Source organism: Grammomys surdaster, unplaced genomic scaffold (assembly GCF_004785775.1).
Source record: "Grammomys surdaster isolate TR1022 unplaced genomic scaffold, NIH_TR_1.0 205, whole genome shotgun sequence".
Lineage (NCBI taxonomy): Eukaryota > Metazoa > Chordata > Mammalia > Rodentia > Muridae > Grammomys > Grammomys surdaster.
In genome coordinates, this window is record NW_021604650.1 from 3201342 (window position 1) to 3224235 (window position 22894).

General features: G+C 42.7%; 1 protein-coding gene across 1 annotated transcript in view; it reads left to right on the forward strand.

Moving 5' to 3' along the window:
- Positions 1-13360: 13360 nt before the first annotated feature.
- The window catches only part of CUNH11orf80 (chromosome unknown C11orf80 homolog), a 76832-nt gene continuing 67298 nt past the window's right edge, over positions 13361-22894 (forward strand). The window contains 5 exon segments of the mRNA XM_028770975.1: positions 13361-13747; positions 13749-13796; positions 13798-13854; positions 15949-16087; positions 20558-20611. Of these exon segments, the coding sequence (XP_028626808.1) occupies positions 13361-13747; positions 13749-13796; positions 13798-13854; positions 15949-16087; positions 20558-20611 (685 nt within the window).

A 22894-nucleotide genomic window follows, 5' to 3' on the forward strand; every position in this document is an offset into this window, starting at 1 on the left:
TAGATCGGGGGGCGCGCGGGGCCGGCGGCCGCGGGGCGCGTGGCGGCTGCGCGCGGGCGCGAGCGGCGGGACTGCGGCGCCGCGGAAGGAGGACAATAGCCTCCCCCTGCCGCAGGCCGCCGGCTCCCGCGGGAGGCCGGGGACCATCTGGAGCTCGCGGCCCCGCGGGGCTTGGGGCGGGGCGCAAGTCACCCCCTCCCCACCCGGCGCCATGGCAACCGTGGCCCCTCTAGGTTCCTGCAGTGGTTCTCCGGTAGGGGGTCTCTGACCTTCCCCGGGGCAAATGCAGGACAGCCGCTCCTTCGGCCAGTTCCCGACCCCCCACTGTCTTCCGCGTGGATGCCCCGCTTGACCCCCACCATCCGGTCCTCTCCAGCCCCGCGACACCCTTGGGCGTCTGGGTACCACCCACAGTTAACCAGCCTTATTCTTCCCAGTTTGGACATTCCACCTTTGTCTCTGTCGCGCTTTTGCCTGGATGCGCAACCCTTTTAAATGTCACTTACCTCCGAGGTTTCCCCGAGATGCGGCCTCCGTTTCCTTTTCAAATGTCCCTTTTTGGGCACCTCCAGGCCATCTCGCTTAAGCGTTTCTCTCTGCCTTGCCCCCTTTCTCTCGTCCTCCTTCCGGCAGGTAGGCTGGCCCGCTTTCCAAAAGCATCTCCATGGTGCTCCTGGAGATTCGCCTTCTCACAAATCAGATTCTTGGAACCGTCATCACAGCGGCTCCTCAGCTCCTCTCATTTATCAGCCAGGAGAATTCTGGCCTAGTCACTGTCTTAAGGGGGTTGGGGGCAGGGATGGACATTTCTAGTCCTAGCACGGCCGGGTTTCTTCCTGGTTTATTAGCAGCGGAGTGGTCTACGGTTTAGTGGCATTAACCAAGGTGAGCTGCTATCTGCTTAGGAGAGGAAGGAAATATGCCCAAATCAGAGCAAATGCACAGAGTGGGTGCTAGCAGTGGGTGCTAAAAGTGCGTTATATCATGTGACACTCCCACCCCCACTCCAGCTCTGCAAGTACTGTTCTTCCAGATTGGAGAGCTAACTAAGCTCAGGAAGGAACCAGAAGGAAAAAAAAAAAGATGGATTTTGTAGAGAGCCTTTGGGTTATATACTCCTGAGAAGAGATAGGCCCTTTCATACACTAGGAATGTCTGAGATGGACAAGTAAGGGCAACAAAAGAAATGCTCTTTCAGTGAATTATTGAGCTTAGGGTATTAAAATACCTTTATTGTTAATGAAATTTTAGCATTTTGCTTCTTTCTGGAAAGGTATGCATAACTAAAACAGCTACATGTAATCGCACTACTTTCCAGGTATGATTTTCACAAAGTGAAATCACTGTGTTAAATGTAGTTTTAAAAAAATCTACAAGGTAAAACAAAATCTTGCTACCACCACCAAAAAGTAGTATTGTTTCATCTATCTGGCCTTGATTTTCCTCATGTATAAAGTGGGTTGGGGAGGGACTAAGGAGCTTTGTTAGATTCTTAATCAGATCTGAGATTCTATCATTAAACCAGAATTTAACCGTTTGTAAACTGTATTTCAGGGTATTTGTGATTTTTTAAAAAGTCACTTGTGTAAAAGGTGCTACACCTTTAATCCCAGAATTCAGAAAGAAGGCAGGGGCAGACAAATCCCTGAGTTCAAAGCCAGCCTGCTCTACGTGGGAATTCCAGCCCAGCCAGAACTACAAACAAAACAAAAAACTACGTCATTCCTTCCAGGAGTGTAAACACGTGCTTCTTCTGTCCCCAGAGTCAGAGTATTTAGGATGTTCAGGAATAGACCAAGGTGTACATAATGGTCATCATGGAAACATGGCCAGGAGACACTAAAACTGATGAGATGGGAATCAGCTCAGCATCAGACAGACTGCAAACCATTCATTGCTGCTGCTCAGGTTCTGGGATCTGAGGGTCTCAGAAACAGCCTGTTAGGTTGGGGTTAGAGGAGGCAATGGTGATATTAGGTCCTGTGATTGACCTAAAGAATAGTGTTTATAGATTGATTCTTCATTCCAGCATTGCATAATCTTTTGAAAAGCCTTATAAGCATTCTAACTTTCATTTTTATTAATAATCAAAATGATATTCAGACACCTAAGTGGAAGTTCAAATTAACCAAATTAATTCACGGCAGAGACTCCTTATCTTCTGATTCTTAGTTTGTTCAGAGAAAGAGTGGGGCAGAATAATTAAAAGTATGGATTTGGGGTCTGGGGTAGCTCAGTGGTAGATCATTTGCCTTGCATGCACAAGGCCTTGAGTTCAGTCCCTAGTACCAGAGGTGTGTGGGGAGGCAGCACTGGCATTGGAGTTGGATACCCTGACATTAATATTTAGTTGGGAACTGTGAGTGGTGGTTCACACATGTAAGTCAAGCACTCAGCTGGCTGAAGCTTGAAGCTTACAGGATCAGCCTGGACTACAAAGTGAGACTTGCCTCTAAATAAATAAGTAAAATAAATGAAACCTGGTTTTGTAGTATGACCTCAGATATGTACTTAGCTTCTTTGGTTTCCTAGCCTTTAAGACGTGAGGGTCAGGTGAATTATTGCAGGTAAAGTACTAGAACAGCATTCCACCCATAGTAAGCCCTCAGTCCACAGAAGCCATTATTTTACCAGAGTCCTACTTTTCTGTACTGTTTCCCAATTTGGAAAGAAAGCATGCTCAGTAAATGGAATGCTGAGATCACTTGTCTTAGCTCTGCGACTGGGTTGCTTTGGAAACTTGTTCTTTTTCACTGTAGTGAATCAGTACAGTCAATGACAAAGAGAACCTCTGCTTCCTTTTCCTGTGAGTTTCCAGAGTGAATGGAGTGATATCTACCTAGCGTGCTGAGCTGCTCAAAGGATTCAAGTTTCCTGCTTAGGCTAAGCACGGCTCATGGGAAGGTCTTGGCTATGTCATGCCTAGAGCTAGAGCCAGATTTTCAGCTTTCTGTACTACTGAAGGGTGTTTCCAGTCTTCTCTCAAGTAATTCTTCTGGCTCCTGCTCTAAATCTCATCCCCTCCCACACCCTCATGCCCCTCACTCCTGGTGAGCACTTTAACATGTGTTTGTTTGTTTGTTTGTTTGTTTGTTTGTGACAGGGTTTCTCTATATAGCCTTGGCTGTCCTGGAACTTACTCTGTAGACCAGACTGGCCTCAAACTCAGAAATCTGCCTCCCAAGTGCTGGGATTAAAGGCGTGAGCCACCACTGCCCAGCTCACTTTAACATGTTTAAGTGTGAGCTTAAAAAGAAAGTGAAGTTGATGGCCTGTTTGTGTTGGCATCATCCACCTTCTCCCCCCTCCATCTCCTTCCCTTGGTTGGAACTGAACTCATGGCCTTGTGCTTGCTTGGTTAGTATTATACACTGAGACACACCCTTCCTGAGTCGCTGTACCCATTGGCTCTGCTTCCTCAGCTATATTAAGCTATAACAATCTTGATCATAGATCAAGAGGGTCTGTGATCCTCTGACGGGGATCACAGACGGTAATCAAATGATTTCTCATTATAACCACAAGTACAATCAGTGTTATGAATGAAAACTTCAGACAGTTTAGCAGAGAGCAGAAATCTGGTTTAAGAGGGCTAAAAGAAGGCTCTCATCATTTGACTGAGATTGGAAGGAGAAGCACTGATAAGCCAGAGAACAAGGAATAGTAATAACAGTCACGAACATGACTAGTTCTTGAGGTTTACATTACACTTCTCCTTCTCCTTCCTTCCTCCTTTCTCTCAGGGTCTCACTGTGTAACCCTGGGTAACCTAAATTACTAAATTACTATGAAATTACCAAACTGCCTCTAACGTATTGGGATTCTCCTGCCTCTGCCTCCTGAATATAAGCCTATCTTATCTAATTTTTTAAAAAGATTTTTTTATTTTATATGCATAGGTATTTTGCCTGTATGTACATATGTCCACCATATGTGTGCCTGGTGCCCACAGAGGCCAGAGGGTGTTAGATCCTGGAACTGGAGTTACAGTTGGTTCTGAGCTACTAGGTCGGGGCTGGGAACCAAATCTTCATGCTTTCTGCAAGAGCGGCAAGTGCTCTTAAGCCCTGAGCCAGCACTCTGCCCCCACACCATTTTAAAAACATTCTGGGAATGTGAAGAGTTAAACAATTAGCCTATTTCACAGATAATAAAATGGAGACACTGATAGAACACCTTACCAAGATCAATGAAATGGGGAAGGAGAGAGCTGGGCCTTTAACAGAGATATCTATAGCATTTAAAGAATTTTGATTTTTTTTCCTTCAGTGTCCTGGAGGCTTTTAAAGGGTAAAACAAGGATATCAAAGGGATGGCTTTGTTTTTCTAAAAGGTTAGCTGGTATGTGGGGAAGAGGTGGAGAGGGTACCATTTGGAAAAGAAGCCAGTTAGGATATTACACTGGTGCTGGGAAGAGAGAAGCTGGAACTCGGGGACAGTGAGGATGGAATTGCATAGTTAGGGAAAACTGGTCAGATGTGGATAGGGATGAATTTGATATGGCTACGTTGGAGAGGAAAGGGGTTTGTGAAGGATGTAACGAGCAGGTAGAAGAAGGGAAGGATGACCATGTTTTTTTGGTGGGGGGGCTTCTGATTTTAGAACCTTGGATTTAAGGTATCTTTGAGTCAAGTGGAGATATTAGTCAATTTTACTCGGGCTTGAAGTAATCTGCATTCAGAAAATCCATTTGAGCGATATCAGTGTAGAGACTGGTGTGATCCATTTAATTACACACGTATGTATACATTCTCCCCCGCTTAAATCTAGTCATACTGCATGTCAGAAAACGGCGCCTTCTATATTTCCATCTTCGTGTACTCATTCTTGTATGTGTGGAGGCTGGGACACTGGGTGTCTTCTTCTATTACCTTCCACCTTACTTTTTGAGAAAATCTCTTCTTGAACCTGGAGGTTTCAGTTGTGGTTGAGCTGGGGGGATCTGCCTGTCTCTCCCAGTGCCCCAGTTCAGTGCAATGGGAATTTTGCCCCATGCCTGGCATTTATATGGCTGCTGGGATCTGAAGCCAGGTCCTCATGTTTATACAATAAGCACCCACTGAGCGATCTCCCAGCCCCTGATGCAATTGATTTACTGCAACCTGGACATAACTTGTACTCCTCTAGGCTCCTTACAAGATGCTCATCAATGATCCTACTTTTATTCTAGCTGCTAGCTGTTGTCCTTTTGGCATTGATGACAACTCTTTGTTTATGGTTTCCATACTCTTGTTGTTTTATTTTCAATTCCTGTGGTCCTTTCTTCTCTGTTTCTTTTCTGTGTATCACTTACTTCCAGGGTGTTTGTGTTTTCTCAAGGCTTTTTTTTTATTCTATGTCTCTTTTCTGGACCATCTTACTCCCTGGGCAGCTTGAATGGCGTGTTTAATCCGTCAGTCTGACAGAGCATTCACCTGCTGAAGTTCTTAGAGCTTTGTAGCAAAGCTCACATGTCCTGTGTACTTCTCCAGCCTCATCTCTCCTTAAGTTATATCACAACCATATGAAACTCTAGAAATTTCCCAATATGTGTGAGATTTTTGAACATGCTTATTCATAGTGGCATAGGCCTATAATGCCAGCATTCATAGGCAGAGGTAGGAGGCTCAGAAAGCAACCCAAGGCCAACTTGACTACATAGAGAATTCAAGGCTGGCCTGGTTACATTCTGTCTGCAAACATGGTGGGGAGCAGCATTTAGACCTGCTACTTGGCTGGGCGGTGGTGGCACACGCCTTTAATCCCAGCACTTGGGAGGCAGAGGCAGGTGGATTTTGGAGTTCGAGAGTTCGAGGCTAGCCTGGTCTACAGAGTGAGTTCCAGGACAGCCAGGGGTTCACAGAGAAACCCTGTCTCGAAAAAAAAACAAAAAAATAAAAAAATAGACCTGCTACTTCATCTAGATCATTCTCCATCCTTTCAGTGTAGGTTTCAACTTTGATATCACTTTTTGGTTTGTTTGAAACAGGATCTTAGTACGTAGGCCAGGTTGGCCTGAAACTCAATGTGTAGATCATGCTGGGATTTGAAGTTGTGATTCTCATGCTTCTGCCTCAATTCTGGAATTACAGTGGTGCATCATCCAAAACTCCATACTGGATCATCATTGCCTAATGGTCACATTCCCTTTGAAGCTGTGAGTGTCACGAAGAAAGGTAACACCCATACTTCATAGTCTCGGAGATAGCCATGCAACAAACTAATGCATGAGAGAGAAGACCTTGGGAGGGAAGAGGATTCTGTATTGGAATTATATGAAACTGAATTTTTTCATATTAAATAGTATGACCCTATTGTTTGTGTGATAGCGCTTGGGATGAAATTCAGGGACTCACTCATGCATGCTAGGCAGATGTTCTACCACTGGGCCACATCCCCAGCTTCTTTCTTCCCCAGCTATCTTATGTTTAACCTATGCTCCATCATTTAGGCAGCAGAAAGCTGGACTGCTCTCTGAGTAGGTTCACTACCAAAATACCCAAATATCTGAGTTAAATTCTTAGCGTTTAAAAGCTATACCAAGGCCATGTGAATGAAGCATTCCTGTAGTTCCAGCTACTCAGGAGGCTCTGAGACAGGAAGATGTGCCTAGAAGTGTGTCTCAAATCAAATCAAATCAAATCAAATCAAATTGGATCAAATCAAATCTACAGCAGGATGATATTCTTGAGACATTTGGCTCTTCAGTTGTAAAAGCCAGGTGCTTTAGAGAGATTTTAGGGTTTTTTTTTTTTTTGCCAGAAGCTTCCTTTAAATATCAAGAGACAGACAGATCCAGTAAGCCTAAAGTTCAGAGATTATTCCATCATCTGTTGATTGGAAAAGTCATGTGGAATTTCACATTGGAAAGATGACAGTTTCTGGGCCTGGAGCAGCATTGGAAAGGCTGAGGACAGGAGGGCAAGAGTATTCAGATGCCCTTGACACAGCCAAACAGTGATGGACAGAAGAGGCTTGGACTCTACTTTGTTCCTGGAACTCTAAGAAGACACAGTCTGTCAAAATACCTGATGCAGTAGTGGGCAATGGTCTCAGAGTACCGGTCGTACTGTCTGTGTAGACCCACGCAGCAAAGGTCTGGTGGAATCCTCCCTGTTGACCCCACCCCACTCCTTCATCTCATCCTCTCAGCCTGGATCTCCTTGGCTCCTTGATATTTGGAGGAAATTTTGAAAAGTTCCTTGGTACCCATCCCCTTAGAGCTATACTGTGTGTTAGGGCATGATGGGAACTAAAAGCCAAGATGCTTGTGGGGTTGGTGTGTGAATGGCCCAGGCCAGTGTCCAGATGGGAGTTCAGCAGTCGCAGGAAGAGCTGTGGTGACAGTTAGAAACCATCACTGTGCTTCAGCTACTGAGACTACAGAAGACACCCGGTAGGGATCTCAGCTGCAGACTCAGTGGTCCCACCATCCAGTGGCTAAGCTCAACTGAAGGAAGCCACACTCATCAGACAAGAAAGACAGAAATGTGCTACTTGGCCTTGGTGCTCCTTCCTTGGCGTTAGAGTGACACAGAAGCCCTCAAGTAGAAAACTTCAAGAATGGAGCTGGTAGGGATCTGAAGAGACAGAGTTTAAAGCTCAAGACTGTATGAGTTGTCTCGACCTTGTCAGCTTCATTCTTTTTCTGCCATTCATAGAAGTGGGGGCTGAGAAATAAAGAAAATTACATTCTTTCCCACATGCATCTTTGATTTGTGATTCTAAACAAGTCTGCTGCCCAAGGAAAGGTCAGAAACGTGAGCTCCCAGGGTAGTACACACTTTCAGAGAACGGGCTTAATTAACTGTAACTACCATAGACCACAGACCAGAATGCCAGTTTGCCAGCTTCAGGGATGATTTGCAAAGGATCGACATGTGTTCGAAAGTAAGTCTGCACTGAAACTGCAGGTAATGTTTTAGTCCAACGTGGCCTTTTGATAGATGGGGGCAATTGCCATAGGGCACATGGGACTGAAAATTGTTCCATCTTAAGCTTTCTTTTACAAAGTAGGAAAGTTTGGGATTCTAGGAACCCCAAGGCCTGTGTTCTGCTCTAGGCAATGCTTAGAGCGCATGCTGGTGTTGACTAAATGGGGAAACTGGAAGTGCAGGACACTGAGATATTACATCCATTTATCTCTGCCCAGTTTGGATTCGAAACAGCACTTACTTATTATGTTCCATCCCTGCCAAACTATTTTTAACTCAAAAACCTAAATGCCATTAAAAACTGGGCTCATCCGAATGATCTTGACCCATCTAAGAGCGAGCTGGGATCAACCATGATATTCAGCAACTTTTACCAGTCAATAGTGAACCATTTCTTCCTCCTAAAAAGCTCATGCCACTAACCCTTGGGAGTCTAGAGACCCAGGGAAAAGTGTCCGCTCTCAATCATATCCTGAAAATAAATTTGGCAGCATCTATTAACTAATAATAGCTGAAGGGAAGCTGTTGATGGCTCCTCAGTTAAGCTGAACTGGAATTTGTGAGTTGTTCTGGGAAACCTTCTGTGCCCATATCCAAGGAGAGTCAGTTTTACGTATATCTTTGAAGCTGTAGACATTTAGGTCAGTTTTCATTGTCTTAGCCCAATTCACTCACATTGTGGTATACTTAGTTGTTCTTCTACTCACACCTGAAGATTCTTCATGGCAAGGACAATGGACTGTGGCCTCAAAGGCCTTGTTTGAACTCTAGTCTATCACTTTCTAGTTGAGTGACATTAGAAAAGGAATGAGCTTATCTGAGCCTGAATTTCCTCATCTGTAAACAAATTGGATAATTTTGCAGGAGGACATTGTGGTGAGAAATTAAATAAAACATGACAGGCATGAGACACCAGGTGCCAGATATATACTCAGCGACGTTTGCCTATTATCATTATTTTGCATATGGGGGCAAAATTTGCTTTCAGGAAATGTAATATATGAAAATTTAGATTTGTATGGAAGGTGGATAGGGGAGGTTTGTGTATTAGATAAAGACTGTCCAGGTCTGGCCTGGTGGCTCTCAAGCCTATAAGACCAGCTGCTTGGGAGACTGAGGTGTGATGAGAGGGTCATGGCCTGCCTGGCCTAGAAAGTGAACTCAAGGCCAGCCTGGGCAACTTGGTAAGACAGAGCTTGTTTCAAAAATGAAATGAGCAGGATGCAGCTCAGGGGTAGAGTGCTTGCCCAGCATGTATAAAGCCCCGGGTTCAATGCCCAGCCCCCACTTCCGTTTATGAAAGAACTGATAACAGGGTTTTTAAAAGAGTCAACTTCTCTGTCTAAAATGATTTGATTCACACAAAACTGGTTTATACAATGTTTTAGGGATACAACATGTGTGCCAAGCTCAGGTCATCTATAATACAGTCACTCAGGCCAGATGAACCACTATGACAGATTAACAATAACCATCCCAAGTCTTCCCCAGGGCCTTTTATGAAGGGATTAGATGGATTCTCTGTGGTTTTTCAAAGGACAGATCTGTGACTAATGAGTGGAAGACATGGGGCTAGGGAAATAGGGAAAGATGGTAGCGCCTATAATGGAAAAACCCTTCCAAACCACTGCTTCCCAAAGTGCAATGGTTCATGGTGGCGAATTTCCTAATATAAGACATTTCAGTAGATGCTAGATATCAACCTGAGTGAGGAATGGCTTAACGATTGTAGGAAGTGGGGACATGGAATAGGTCAAGTGTTTTCCAATCTTAAGTACACTGTGCAAGCTGGCAGATTCTCTGCCTTGGATACCAGGAAAAGACAGGAAAGAGAATGGATGTCCAGGAGGAGGGAAGGAACTGGAACAAACATTGTTTCTCTGGCTGGAAAATACTGGATTAAATGGCCTCTAAAATTGTTAGTAATTTAAATATCCTAACTCTCATATTGTGTCATAGATGCTATTTCAACTGTATTCATTGGAGATATTTCTATTTTAATGGTGGAAACTAGTACCTAACATCTGAAGTAAGCGGTGAGATGGGAAGGAGGTAGGCATCCAGGCCCTTCAGGGTTTTGACCCTGTAACCTCTTCTCAACTTGTGAAAATGGCAGCTGGGAAGAGAGACAGCCATGAAAGCCAGAGAAGAGAAAATCAAGTCTCCTTTAGAGGGAGTGAATCAGCTCAGCTACGTTCCAGCTTACTGGGACAGAGATTGTGTAGGCCCAAGTTCCTGCTGACACACTTTGGAATGCTGGTCTCAAAGACTGACCCAAGACTGACTTACGGCATCAACATCCTTTTAATGGGACTTCCAGAAGATGAATCTCTGTCCCTATTTGCCTACTTGCCTTTCAAATCCAGCTGATTGTCTGACCTTTAGACCAATAGGCTTACATGTGACCAGATTACTGAGCTGTTTCCATACTCTTGGCCACAAAGCCAGCTTCCTTTCTGTGTGTATCAGCTGGCAGGACAAATCCAGCCTGGCACCTGCTACAGGTACCTGAGACATCAGACTGTGTGACCGTGACTCAGCCACACCACAGCCAGTCAGTTAAGAAGGAGAGGAAGAAAACATGGGGAATGGGGGCAGAGAGAGACTATTTTAGTTACGTCAGCCTTGGTATTGCCTTTTGCCTGCAAACCTTAGAACAGATGTCATAGCCATGAGCTGGTGTGGAAGTCAGCACCACTATGACCTCTGGTGCTCCCTAACCATCCCTCTGAGGGAGCATCCCGATCTGACCCCTGATAGGAAGTTAGTGGTGAGGTTGCCCCAGATTCTGTGCTCCAGGTGGAAAAGGCCTCAAGAAGGTGAAGGAATGAGCTAATCTGAGCTCATGGCCCCGTTTGCAAGGATGTGATTAGTGGAGAGGCACCTGGGACCTGTTCCATTTCAGGAAACCCGGTTATGCAAACTGGTGGGGGACAGACTTTTCTCAGGACCTGAGAGAAGTAGTTAACCCTTTCTCATTGTCTATGTGGGAAACAGCCTCTTGTAGAAAGTGGCTTGTTTCCCATGGGATCAAGTCCTCAAAGGAACCCACTTTCACAACAGTGTGACAAGGAGGGTTCTAGGAATACTTTCCGTCTAAATTCCTAAGATTGATTTCTTTCAGGCCATGTGAATGATCTGGAGGAATTTGAGAGTAAGGAACAATCTAAGGAGTGTCTAGAAAACATATAGCAAACACATTGAAATGGGAAAAGCATCTTAACAGTTCCTAAAATGTCACTGCCTGGCAGCATTGTTTATGACATTCTAGATCCATTCATGCTGCCTTTTTGTCTTTTGGGGGTTTTGGAGTCAATCTGGGGCTCTTAGAGTAGGGTCTTTACTGTCCAGGCAGGGGTTTGTGTTTCAGAACAATCAATATCAGAAGCAGGTATGAAACACAAATCCAATTTCTGAGTAAGCAGAGGAATGGCAACACAATCAGCCTGACACAGTCTAGGGATCAGTGAGAACTAGTCCCTGAAAACATGTCAAGTAAGGTATCAAAGATGGGACTGTGATATTTACAGTTATACACAAAGGCTTCTTGGTTGACCTGGTTGACTGTGTGACCTTACCTTAGTCAATCACTTATTTTCTTTGGGACTCACACATCTTAATCTATTGATGATAAGTGGTCCCCTCAGCAGTCCCTTCTGACTGTGGCATTTACTGGCCAGAGGAAGGAATCTGAGTAGACATGGTTTCATAATGTGGTATCCCACAGCATATAACTTACTATGTCAAAACAGGCTGGAGACACAGACTGATGAGTAAGAAAGCTCAGTGGAAGCTGTGGCTTATTCAAGCCCTGGTCTGTGGGAGATGAGGATATCACTTGCCTTGCTTCCTTGGATCTTGTAGAGGGGGGGTTAGCATTTTATGGTAACATCAATAATCTCACACTACAAAACCGCCAGGCAGCTAGCAGGTCGCATCCAGGTGGGAGAAACACTGGGTAGTTGTAGAGAAGTGTGAAGAAGACTTAAGAGATGTTTTTGTTTTAAGATTCTGGCTTGACATTTACAAACTGGGTGTTAAACAGTCTGTCCCTGGAGCCTCGTTTTCGATGTTTATAATACCTGTTACATAGGTGATTACTTTTAACAAGTGGAGCTAAAAAGAAGTAGAGTGTGTCTAGCAGAGTCAGGGCTCAGCAAACGTATCAAACCTTGGCTAATTACAAAAATAAAAGACATGGGAGTCCTGAAGGTGGACCCTCATATCAAAGGCTTCCCCCAACTCTGGTCTAGATAGTGAGAGCTCTTTCTCCGGCTACCTTTGTTAGGTACATGGCTACATATAGAACAGTGCTGGGTGTTCCCTGTACCTTTATCCCTGAGGCTCATTCCAAGGAGGAGGGCTGGAAACCAAGACAACCAACTCACCTGAAGTAATTTGCCATTAGCTATCGTTCCTCCTCCACCCTTCATCTCCAGTGGTATTTTCAAGGCAGAGCATTTCTGCTGAGCTGACATTTTCAATGGGAAATTAAAAAAAAAAAAAAAAAAGCCGGGCGGTGGTGGCGCACGCCTTTAATCCCACCATTTGGGAGGCAGAGGCAGGCGGATTTCTGAGTTCGAGAGTTCGAGGCTAGCCGGGTCTACAGAGTGAGTTCCAGGACAGCCAGGGCTACACAGAGAAACCCTGTCTCGAAAAACCAAATCCAAAAAAAAAAAAAAAAAAAAAAAAGGAGAGAGCTGTGAAAAGGAGGGAAAGACTCCAGTGACTTTCAAAATGTCAGCTTTTTATCCAGAAGTAAAAGCCACCTCTCCAGTATGTCTAGCTGTGAACACCTGAGATGGGGACCAGGGGCAAGAGTTCTGAGTGCACTGGAAAGGGGTGTGCTTCAGGTCCCAAGAGACATGTTTTTTTTAAGGAGCACCAAGGATGTGTACTGGGGAGGCACTCTGCCAGCGCCACAGCCTGTTCTGTCTAATCCCAGCTTCTGCAGAGGAAGAATTTTCTCTAAAGGAAAGCGGCCAACGCCCTGTTCCACCCTTCTCCTTGGGTAACTCGTTGCCAGGCAAGAATCTCTCAAACCAGCATCTTCTTTTGGCAGCCCAAGGAACAATCTGTCAGATTCCCGATAGTTGTGAGCCTAAGTCCATCTCACTAAACCCGTTCTGTGCCTGTAGGACTGTCTTCCTTCCTTCCAGCTAGAGACACTCAGAGCTGCTTGTCAGCCACACGTTCTGTGAAGTCAAACGTGGGGGAAGGAAGGCTCTGGTTAGGGCTGGGAAGCTCCCAGGATCCTCCTGGAATAGCCTGGGGAGAAGCTTGGGGAAAAGTTGCCTGATACAATATAGTACCTGGAGCTTTGAACTTCAAAATAATTTTCTTAGTATTTGTTCCAAATCTTATTGCATGGCACTCATAATACGGGGTAAAAAGATCGTTCACCTAAAATTCAGTTTTAATTGGCCACCCATATTTCCCTCTGTTAGATGTGGGAAGCGGAGCCTGGTCCCAGGCACCGCCCGCAGAACAGAAGGCAAAGCCACCTGGGGTCTAGGGCCAGCTTGGGAATCCTGCACTACGCAGCCGCAGTTTTTCAGGGACCAGCCCTGGAAAACGCCGAGGGCGGTCAGAGCACTTTGAAAAGGGCTGAGGGCCGCGTCTTGGCGAGACCGTGGGAAAGTCTCAGGATAAGTCACCGCCCGGCCTCTTCCCGGCTCGCCTCCAGCCTTGGCAGCTGCGCCACCTGTCCTCCCGCCCACCCGCCTACTGATGCCGGCCGCCTCAGGCAGCTCCCGCAGTGCGCAGGCGCGAGGGTTGGGGGCGGGGCGAGCGCACGGTCCGGCGGGAAGGGACTGCCCGGCGTGGGCGCTCTCCCAGGTCGAAGTCCTGGCTGAGGAGGAGGTTGTGATCAACTGGCAGTCCTGAGAGCTCTAGCCGCTCTCCTTACGGAATGGAGAGGACGGCTTTGGCTGTCTGCGAGGTGATGGTGGGAAGGGAAAGAAAGACAATTCTGAGAAGAGGGCGTTGTGAGGAGACCTTCAAAGTTTGGGCGGAGGGATCTGGCGATTCCTGAGGTGGAGGAGAAAATGCCGTGAATGGCTAGAAAAATTAAAATCCCGTTTTCCTTGGGACTGTGGGAAGGCTATGAGGTCTGATGTATGAGGTGCAGGACCACCCATCAGCCTTGTGGGTCCTTTGTGAAGAACCAGTGTGTTCCAGGCTTTGCCGTTATGTACGCTAACACCACCACCTAAAGCTGAGAACATGAAGGGTCACCAACTGTGGTGTTTGCCAAATCTGAGGTAATTCTGAGAGGGGGCTTGGAGGTCAGCCAACTTAATTCTTAGCGTTTTCTACCCAGCTATAATGAGAGAGGACTTGGAAAGGTGAGAAGTAAATGTGAAATCATGAAAGGGTAGATCAGGGAGTCAGATGGTTGGCAAGGAGGAACCAATTCGTAGGATAAGGTATAATATGCCCTCGCGGCAGCCACCCTGAAGTGCTGAAGATTGAATTTAAGGGCTCATGCATACGTACATATTCCTATACATGTGGACAGGGAACTGTTTAGTTCTGGAAGATGACATTGAATGTTCACCTGGTGCCAGCTAGCAACATGTGTTCACTCCATTGCTGAACTTGGCAGCCATTACCTAATGGGATACTTAACTCCAGACCTTCTAAAGAACACTGCACAGATGAATACAGAATCATAGGTTCTGAGATAACTTAGAATATTCCTGGTCCTTGGTGTCTTTTTTGTCGTTGTCAATGGAAGTTGGGGAATTAGATTTTACAAGATGACGGAAATTGGGATGGAACCCAGGGCTCTGACTCACCCACCAGTCAGTATTCTTTTCCCAACTGCTATCATTGCACATAAAGGCACCTGAAAAAAATCTGAACAGAGAGAGCACAGGAAATCAGAAGATAATGTGAAGGAAGATGTTAGGCTGTAGAAGTGTCGGGAAACCATCTTCATAATCTTTGGTACAAATTGGGATCTTAGTTCCCAAACTTGTTTACTCAGAGCTCCCTGCCTTTTTTTTTTTTTGTATTGGCTGAGAGATTTGATTGATTTTGGGCCCTTGCAGGGGCCCAAAATTTGATTTGCAGAACCCTGGTGGCAACGTGCCATCTGACCTCCATGGGCAGCAAAGATGTGGTTCATGTATGAATATACCACAAAACACTCATACACATTAAAATGAGCCTTTTAGGCCAGTATGGTAGTTCACGCCTTTAGTTCCAGCTTTTAGGAGTCAGTGGCAGGGGGAGCTGGGTGTTTGAGGCCAGCTTGGTCTACAAAGCAAACATGAAGTTGTGAGGTGCCTTGTGGGTGCTGGGAACTGAACTCTGGTCTTTCCAACATTCTCAAATAACATAGCTAAATATTTATCTTATTTTAATCTTCAAAATGTGGATTTAATGAATAACAAAGATAATTCATAACTAGATGCCACTCTTTTTCATAGTTGGCTTTTATTTGGGCAAGAAAATAAAAACAAACTGCCGTTCAATTTTCGTTTAAATTTTCATTTCCAAGTGATCTCACCCAGCAACTTATTTTCTTTTTCTTTCTTTTTTTTTTTTGTTTTTTTCAAGTTAGGGTTTCTCTGTGTAGCCCTGGCTGTCCTGGAACTCACTCTGTAGACCAGGCTGGCCTGGAACTCAGAAATCCACCTGCCTCTGCCTCCCAAGTGCTGGGATTAAAGGTATGTGCCACCACCGCCCGGCTGCAACTTATTTTCTTAGTTTCCTGTCTTGGTGTGCATTATATTGAATTGTACTGTCTACTTATGTATTTTTGTGTTTAGATGGTATCATCTGAGCAAATGTAAATCTGTCATTTCATAAGCAGGAATACAGTACTTTTTCTTTTTAATAGTTCCAAGTGGGGTTTATTCAAGAGATAGAGCAAAGATGGCGGGGGGGGGGGGGGGAGAGAAGAAGAGGAAAAAGAGCGAGGAAGAGGGAATACAGTATTTTAACATAGAGTTTTAACTATATCATACAAATTTGTTAGGACCATGATTTTAAAGATTATGTTTTATTTGAATTGTGCTCTTTTCAGATTTTAAGATATTTAATTATTTACCGGAAGTGTGCAACAGGAATACCAAAGAGAGCATTGCTAGATGGGCAGCTAGTGATATCCATAGAAGCATTACATTCTAAGCACCTGCCAAATTCTCTGCATTGTATAATAACTAGTAAGTAAATTATCTGTTTTGTTTTGTTGTGATACATATCATAGTTTGTATAAAAATTTCCATTTGTCACAGTTTCATTTCTAGAGTAGTTATAAAGCAGAATGACTTTTAATAGGTATTTGGTAATAGATTTGTAAGTGCAATATCGGGAAGATACATAGGATTATTCTTATTTTGAGAATATATATGGCTTTCTTAAATTAAAATTGCTCAAAAACAATTCTACATTTGCTCTTAGTTTTATCTTTTTCACAAAAAAATTATATCAATTTTACCTTTTCTTCATGTTTAGGCTTTGGCAATTGCACAAAAAAGGGCAAAAATAAAGGAAAAGAAGACTAAAAAGAAAAGAAATGATGAATGGTGTATATTCTTATCCAGAAACCCGATTTCATGGGCGTTCTGAGCTAATGAGCGTCTTCAGCATATCTGGCATAGACTGCATTTACATTTATGTATCTTCATGTGCTTATGTTTGTAATCTATAAAGAAAAAAGGTGACACACACTTGTCATTATAGAAACATATTTGGAGAGTGAGACTTTCTAGTTATATGACTCCTCAAAATAATTATTAACATTCAGTATATAGTCTATATTTTTCTGTGTATGTGTGCACAGTTACTGTCTTTTAAAAGAAACAGTGGCATGTACCTTTAATCCCAGCATTTTTGAGGTAGAAACTCCTCTCTTAAGTTCTAGGCCAGCCTTGACTATAGAGTGAGTTCCAAGACAACCAGTGCTATGTAGAGAAACCCTGTCTCGAAAAAATTAAAAGAAAGAAAAAAGAAACAGAATTGGTATATTATAGTCTCATGTGTTTTTAGTAAAAGTAGTCAATGTTTTGTGTTAGCATGTACAGATCTACTTCATTAACTTTTTGAAACACACAAACTTTCTTTGTTTTAGATTTTAACAGTTATATAGGTACACAATTTTAATAGTGGGCTAGTTCAGGCCAGGCATAGTGGGTCACAACACTTGGGAGGCCGAGGCAGGAGGACTGCTTTGAGTTTGAGGTCAGCCTGTCATGTATACTCAGGTCCAGAGCAGCCTAGGCTGAGAGTGCCCATGTCCAGAACTTATAAGATGCTGAGTGTGGTGAACTACTGATACTTAGAGCCTTGCAAGGCAGAGACTAGGGATCCCAGCAGACTAGCAATAGGGGTGAGCTCTGGATTCAAAAGACCCTACTTCATAGAATAAAATGGAAGAGCAATTGAGGAAGATTGCTAACATCAATCTTGGTCCTTCACACACATGCACATATACATACACACACACACACACACACACACACACACACACACACTCACACACACACTCAAATATCATGTACAGGTGAAAAGAAGGCAAAGATAAGGTGGAGAAACAATTAAGGAAGAAATGCAGCATCAACCTCTGACCTCCACACAAATGCATGCACACAATTTCTTGCATATATATCCAGATGTACAGTATAAATACACAAACACCCCAAAAAGGCTATATCATGGCACTGGCCCAGCCCCCTGACTTATTTCCTCCTAAAGCCCAGTACTTTTAACCATATTAATTGATTGCTTTTAATTATCTGTTTCTAAACTTATTTGTAATGTATTATCCTTTTTATTAAAAAATGTTTATTTTTAATTTTGTGTTTGTTTCTGTGTATAGGGATGTACATGTGAATGTCCATGCCAAAGGAGGCTAAAGGTGTTGGAGCCTTCTGGAGCTTGAATTACAGAATTTGTGAACTGCCCACTTGGTTTCTGGGGACTGAACTCTGCTTCTTTATAAGAGCCCTAAGCACTATTAGCCGCTAAGCCATCTCTCAAGCCCCTTAAATTTTTAAAAAGGAATCATTATTACTGGCTTTTGTTTGTTTGTTTTGTTTTTTGAGACAGGGTTTTTCTGTGTAGCCTTAGCTGTCCTGGAACTCGCTCTGTAGACCAGGCTAGCCTTGAACTCAGAGATCTACCTGCCTCTGCCAACTTGAGTGCTGGGGTCAAAGGTGTGCACCACCACTGCCCAGCTGTTATTATTGGCTTTTAAAGAAAGGGTCTCGTGTGCTCCAGGTTGACTTGTGACTCAATATAGCCAAGGGTAACCCTAAACTTGGGCTCCTCCTTCCTTTATTTCCAGAGTGCTAGGATTACAGGTGTATGCTGTCACAGCTGGTTTTTGTGCTGCTGGGGATCTACAATAGTTTTCCATACTAGGCATTCTACTAAGTTTCAGTGTCTTCTTTGATTTTCTAAGATAGGGTGTCACTGGGTAGCAGAGATTGTCCTTGAATTCATAGCAGTACTATTGCCTTAGCCTTCTAAGTGGCAGGGGTATGGGCATAAGCCACCATGCTGGCCTTCAGCGTGTTCTAACTTTGGTACTTTGTGTATCGGACACACAACTTTATTTTGGGGTCTTCTCTCCATCACTAATCACAGTGTTTCTTGATTTATTTTCCTCTTGTGTTGGATTTTGTTTTCTGAGTCCCACTTTCTTTATTTCTTGGCTTACTCACTGTTGTGATGGCTGTTAGGTTTTTAGCAGCTTCCTGACAAAGAGGGTTGGGAAGGTAAATTTCTTGAGATTTTGTATTTCTGAAATACCTCAGCTGTTGCTATTGGAAATTCTAATGTCTTTATAATTATCCTGTGCATGACCTATTTTTCTTTTTCTCCCTGTAAGCTTATATAATACTTTTTTAAACCTTTGTTTTATTAGATACAACAGATAATCTTGAAATTTCAGTGACTTAACAGATGAAACATTGGTTTTCCTTTATGTTACCACTGTGTGTGTGTGTGTGTGTGTGTGTGTGTGTGTGTGTGTGTGTAGGGGGGTTATTTTGTTTTAATTTAGAATCCAAGATATTTCAGTCTTGTGGCTTCATGTTTCCCTAGACTCTCTAATATCTACCAATTCAGCTAAGGATGGAGGACGAGAACAAGGTTTATAATTCAAATATTTTTAAGAATAGGTTTGGAAATTACATGGATTACTTCTGTTCCCATTCTTTTGGCCGAGACTTAGTCTCATTGTCATACTTGCTCTGCATTTGCAAAGGAGCCTATAAACTGTAGTCTAATTGTGCTTAGGAAGAGGAGTAGACTGAGGATCAGCAGTCCCTGCTCTTTGTTCTGACAATGCGCAGTGCTGTGCCTTGTCGGGGGTCACTTTCTCTCCATTGAGCCTGGTGCTCAGCCTTTTTCATGTAACTCAGGTCCTTTGGGTGTGGTAAATTTTGCTTGCAGTTCTTCTTATAATAATAATAATAATAATAATAATAATAATAGAAGTTTCTATTATTAAGATAGTGGATTTGTGGAATTTTCTTTTCTAAAATTTTCTCCCCTATTTTTATGTTTTCTATTTTCCTCCAGTTTTTCTTCTGACTCTTCATTGAGGAAACCTCATTTTTGTTCAACATCAGTCTTGTTATACCTCTGCTTTTAGAATGGTCAGATCTTCCATCTTGATGGGAAAAGGCCTAACAGCTAACATTTCTGAAGCAAAGGAGAGAGGAGTGTTAGTTATCTCTGTGCTCTGTATTTAGATTCACTAAAGACTTTTAAAAAGACAATTCTTGTTTTCATCACAGAGGCCTATCCTTCAGTGTATTCAGAGAACAGCTTCTCCCTGCATCACTTAGGGAGGGCCAGCCTCTGGGATCCTGAAAAGAGAAGTTCTAATTAAATTCAGTTTAAAAAGAGGACAAAACATTGGCTCTTCTTTGAAATCTAGGTACAAGTAATTCTTAACCCAATTTACTGGCAAAATCTCCTCCTCCTTCTCCTCCTCCTCCCTCCTCCCCCTTTCCCTCTTCCTCCTCCTCTTCTTCTTCCTCTTCTTCCCTCCTCTTCTTCCTCCCTCCTCTTCTTCCTCCTCCTCCTCTTCCTCCTCCTCCTCTTCCTCCTCTCCTTCTTCCTCCTCCTTCTTTTTTCAAGACAGGGTTTCTCTGTGTAGCCCTGGCTGTCCTGGAACTCACTCTGTAGACCAGGCTGGCCTGGAACTCAGAAATCCACCTGCCTCTGCCTCCCAAGTGCTGGGATTAAAGGCATGTGTCACCACTGCTCAGCTTGGCAAAATATCTTCTATTTCACAGAAAAATTAGGTCAAAGAAGGGCCAATATTTTAATTAAGTCTTAACTTCAACATTAGTTACTGGCATCTTGTACTTTGATCAATAGTTGTAGTTTGGAGTGTTCCATAATCATGGTCTTTCATGTAGAATAGCATCTAAAGGAACAGTCCTGTGTTGATTATAGGTGCTAAATATAGGTGAAAAGAACTGCCCGTAGCTCCACCAACCCCCACACACTCATTGTACTTTAAAATACCTATTTTGCCATCTATTTATACTGAACTCATTAATAAGATTTCTCTTTAATATTCTGTATCTAAAAGCAATATTTTCAGAGTCCCACTGATTTGTTTAAAGTCAAATCTTTGTAATTGTCTTAAATTTTTGTCTTTTTTTTTCTTACAGTTACTTCTATGGGAAGTGTTTATGGTGGCTTTGACTTCAAGAAGTTTCTACAAGGTAATTACCAAACTTTCCTGAGACTAAATCTCTTTCTGTCAGTGAGTTTTGTATTTTCTGAAATGGATTTATTCTAAAAGATAGAATTTCCTGGTTTAGTAAATAAAAATATACGATGCCCACTTAAGTTTGATTTTCAGAGAAACACTAGGTTTTTAAAGATAATTTATTTTTCAATTATGTGTATGTTTCTTTGTATATGTATGTTGTATGTATGTCACATGTGTGTGGTTGCATGCAAAGTTTGAGGAAGAAGTCAGATCTGATACTGGTGATTATGAGTTGCCCAACAGAGGTGCTGAGAACTGAACTCAGGTCCTCTGAAAGAGCAGCACCTGTTCTTAACCCCTGAGCTGTCTCTCCAGACCCAGACACTCATGTTTCATGTAAGTGCTCATGGTAATAATTCTTCATCTTACACTTTATCTGACGATTCCACCGAAGCAATAAAGTAGAATAGACGCAGGAGTGGGCATGATATCCAGGAAACTGTGGCTTTTCTGACTATTCTCTGTACATCTTGTGCAGACATTTCCCAGATATTAAAGAGGATTTGTTCTCATATAATTTAGATAAGGAATGTACCATAAATGTTTTTCCTGTTAGTAATATAAGTAATATTTTTCTCTATTTGTATGTCAACATTTGTATGTTTTAGAAACTTAAATGTTTTTAAAACTTCATTTATTGTGTGTATGTGTGTAGATCAGAGGATAACTTGCTGGAGCTGGTTCTCTCCTTCCACTATGCAGGTTCTGGAGGCTGGACTCAGATTGTCACGCTTAGCGGCAAGCTTGTTTACCCACTGAGCAGATTAGTCTTGCCAGCCTCAACTTAGGAACTTTTGATGATTGTGGGTTTAATGAATTCTCCTTTCCTTTGACTTATGAATAATCTGTATTTATTTTTAAAAAGACCAAAATTATCTGAGAACTGTTGTGCTTCTATTTTTATCTTCTGTGGTTGTTTGGTTCTAAAATATTAGTCAGTGAACATGTTTTTCTTGGTTAATTGTAAAAATGTAAATTTTACTGAGTTTGTATATTGGTGTTGGGGATGCAATCCAGGGCCTCGCACAGGGCCGTGCACACACACTAGGCAGATGCTATCATTACTTTTTGTGGTACTAGAGATGGAATAGGTTTTGCATATACTCAGTAAGTGTCTTACCACAGAGAAGCATCACCATCTCCTGTTATTTGTTTTTGTATTTAATAACACACCACTTATCAGTTTTACTAATAATTTGATTATTATAATTAAGATGGTTTAAGAATTTTACTTTTAAGACTGGAAGGATAGCTGAGCAGTTAAGAGCACACTGGCTGTTCTTACAGAGAACTGAGGTTCAATTCCTAGCACTCACATGATAGCTTACAACTATCTATTACTTCAGAAGAGGGATCTGATTCCCTCTTCTTTCTTCTGTGAGTACCAAGTGTGCATGTGGTACACATACATACATGCAAACAAAACACTCATTAAAATTAAAAATTAAAAAAGAAAACTAAATTAAAAAAATAAAAATCCTAATCTTAACAAAAGAATTTTACTTTTAATACTCTAGTTATGTGTACTCTGCAGATACTTTTTAACTAGACACACATATCTCATTCTGTCAGTTACATTTTGATAATTTGAACAGAGAGTTGCAGTGACATTAATGATCATAATATTTTTATTTAAATTACAAATTAAATAAAAAGTGAGCTTTCATTTAAAGTTTTCATGGGAACGGATCTGTGACTTTATGAGGAAAACATCTAGTTTTTTTGTGGCTTCAAGTGGTTATTTACTAGTTCGTTATCAAGCCTCTAACTTTGCCCTTCTCCTTCCCCTTCCTAACAGTTTTCTTGAGATTTAGTTTCTTAGTGCCTGCAGTGCATACACTGTGGGAGACAACTGACCACACCTGTGGAGCCATGCCATACTTGGCCCAGCAGCATACCCCAGAGAGCAGCATGCCTGCTTAGCCTTCAAGGTTGTGTAGTAGCCAAGAACTGTTCTTAGAAGTAAACCTTATGTTTACACAACCCAAGTTCTAACTTTTATTTTTATTTAAATTTTTATTTATTTTTATTTTATATGCCTTGTTATTTTGCCTGCATGTATGTGTATGTAAGTGTGTTGGGTCCTCTGGAACTGGAGTTACAGACAATTGTGAGCTGCCATCTGAGTGCTGGGAATTGAACACAGGGTCCCTGGTTAAAGCATTCAGTATTCTTAACTCCTGAGCCATCTCTCCAGCCCCAGGTTCTAATTTTTAAAGAGACAATGAGGAGA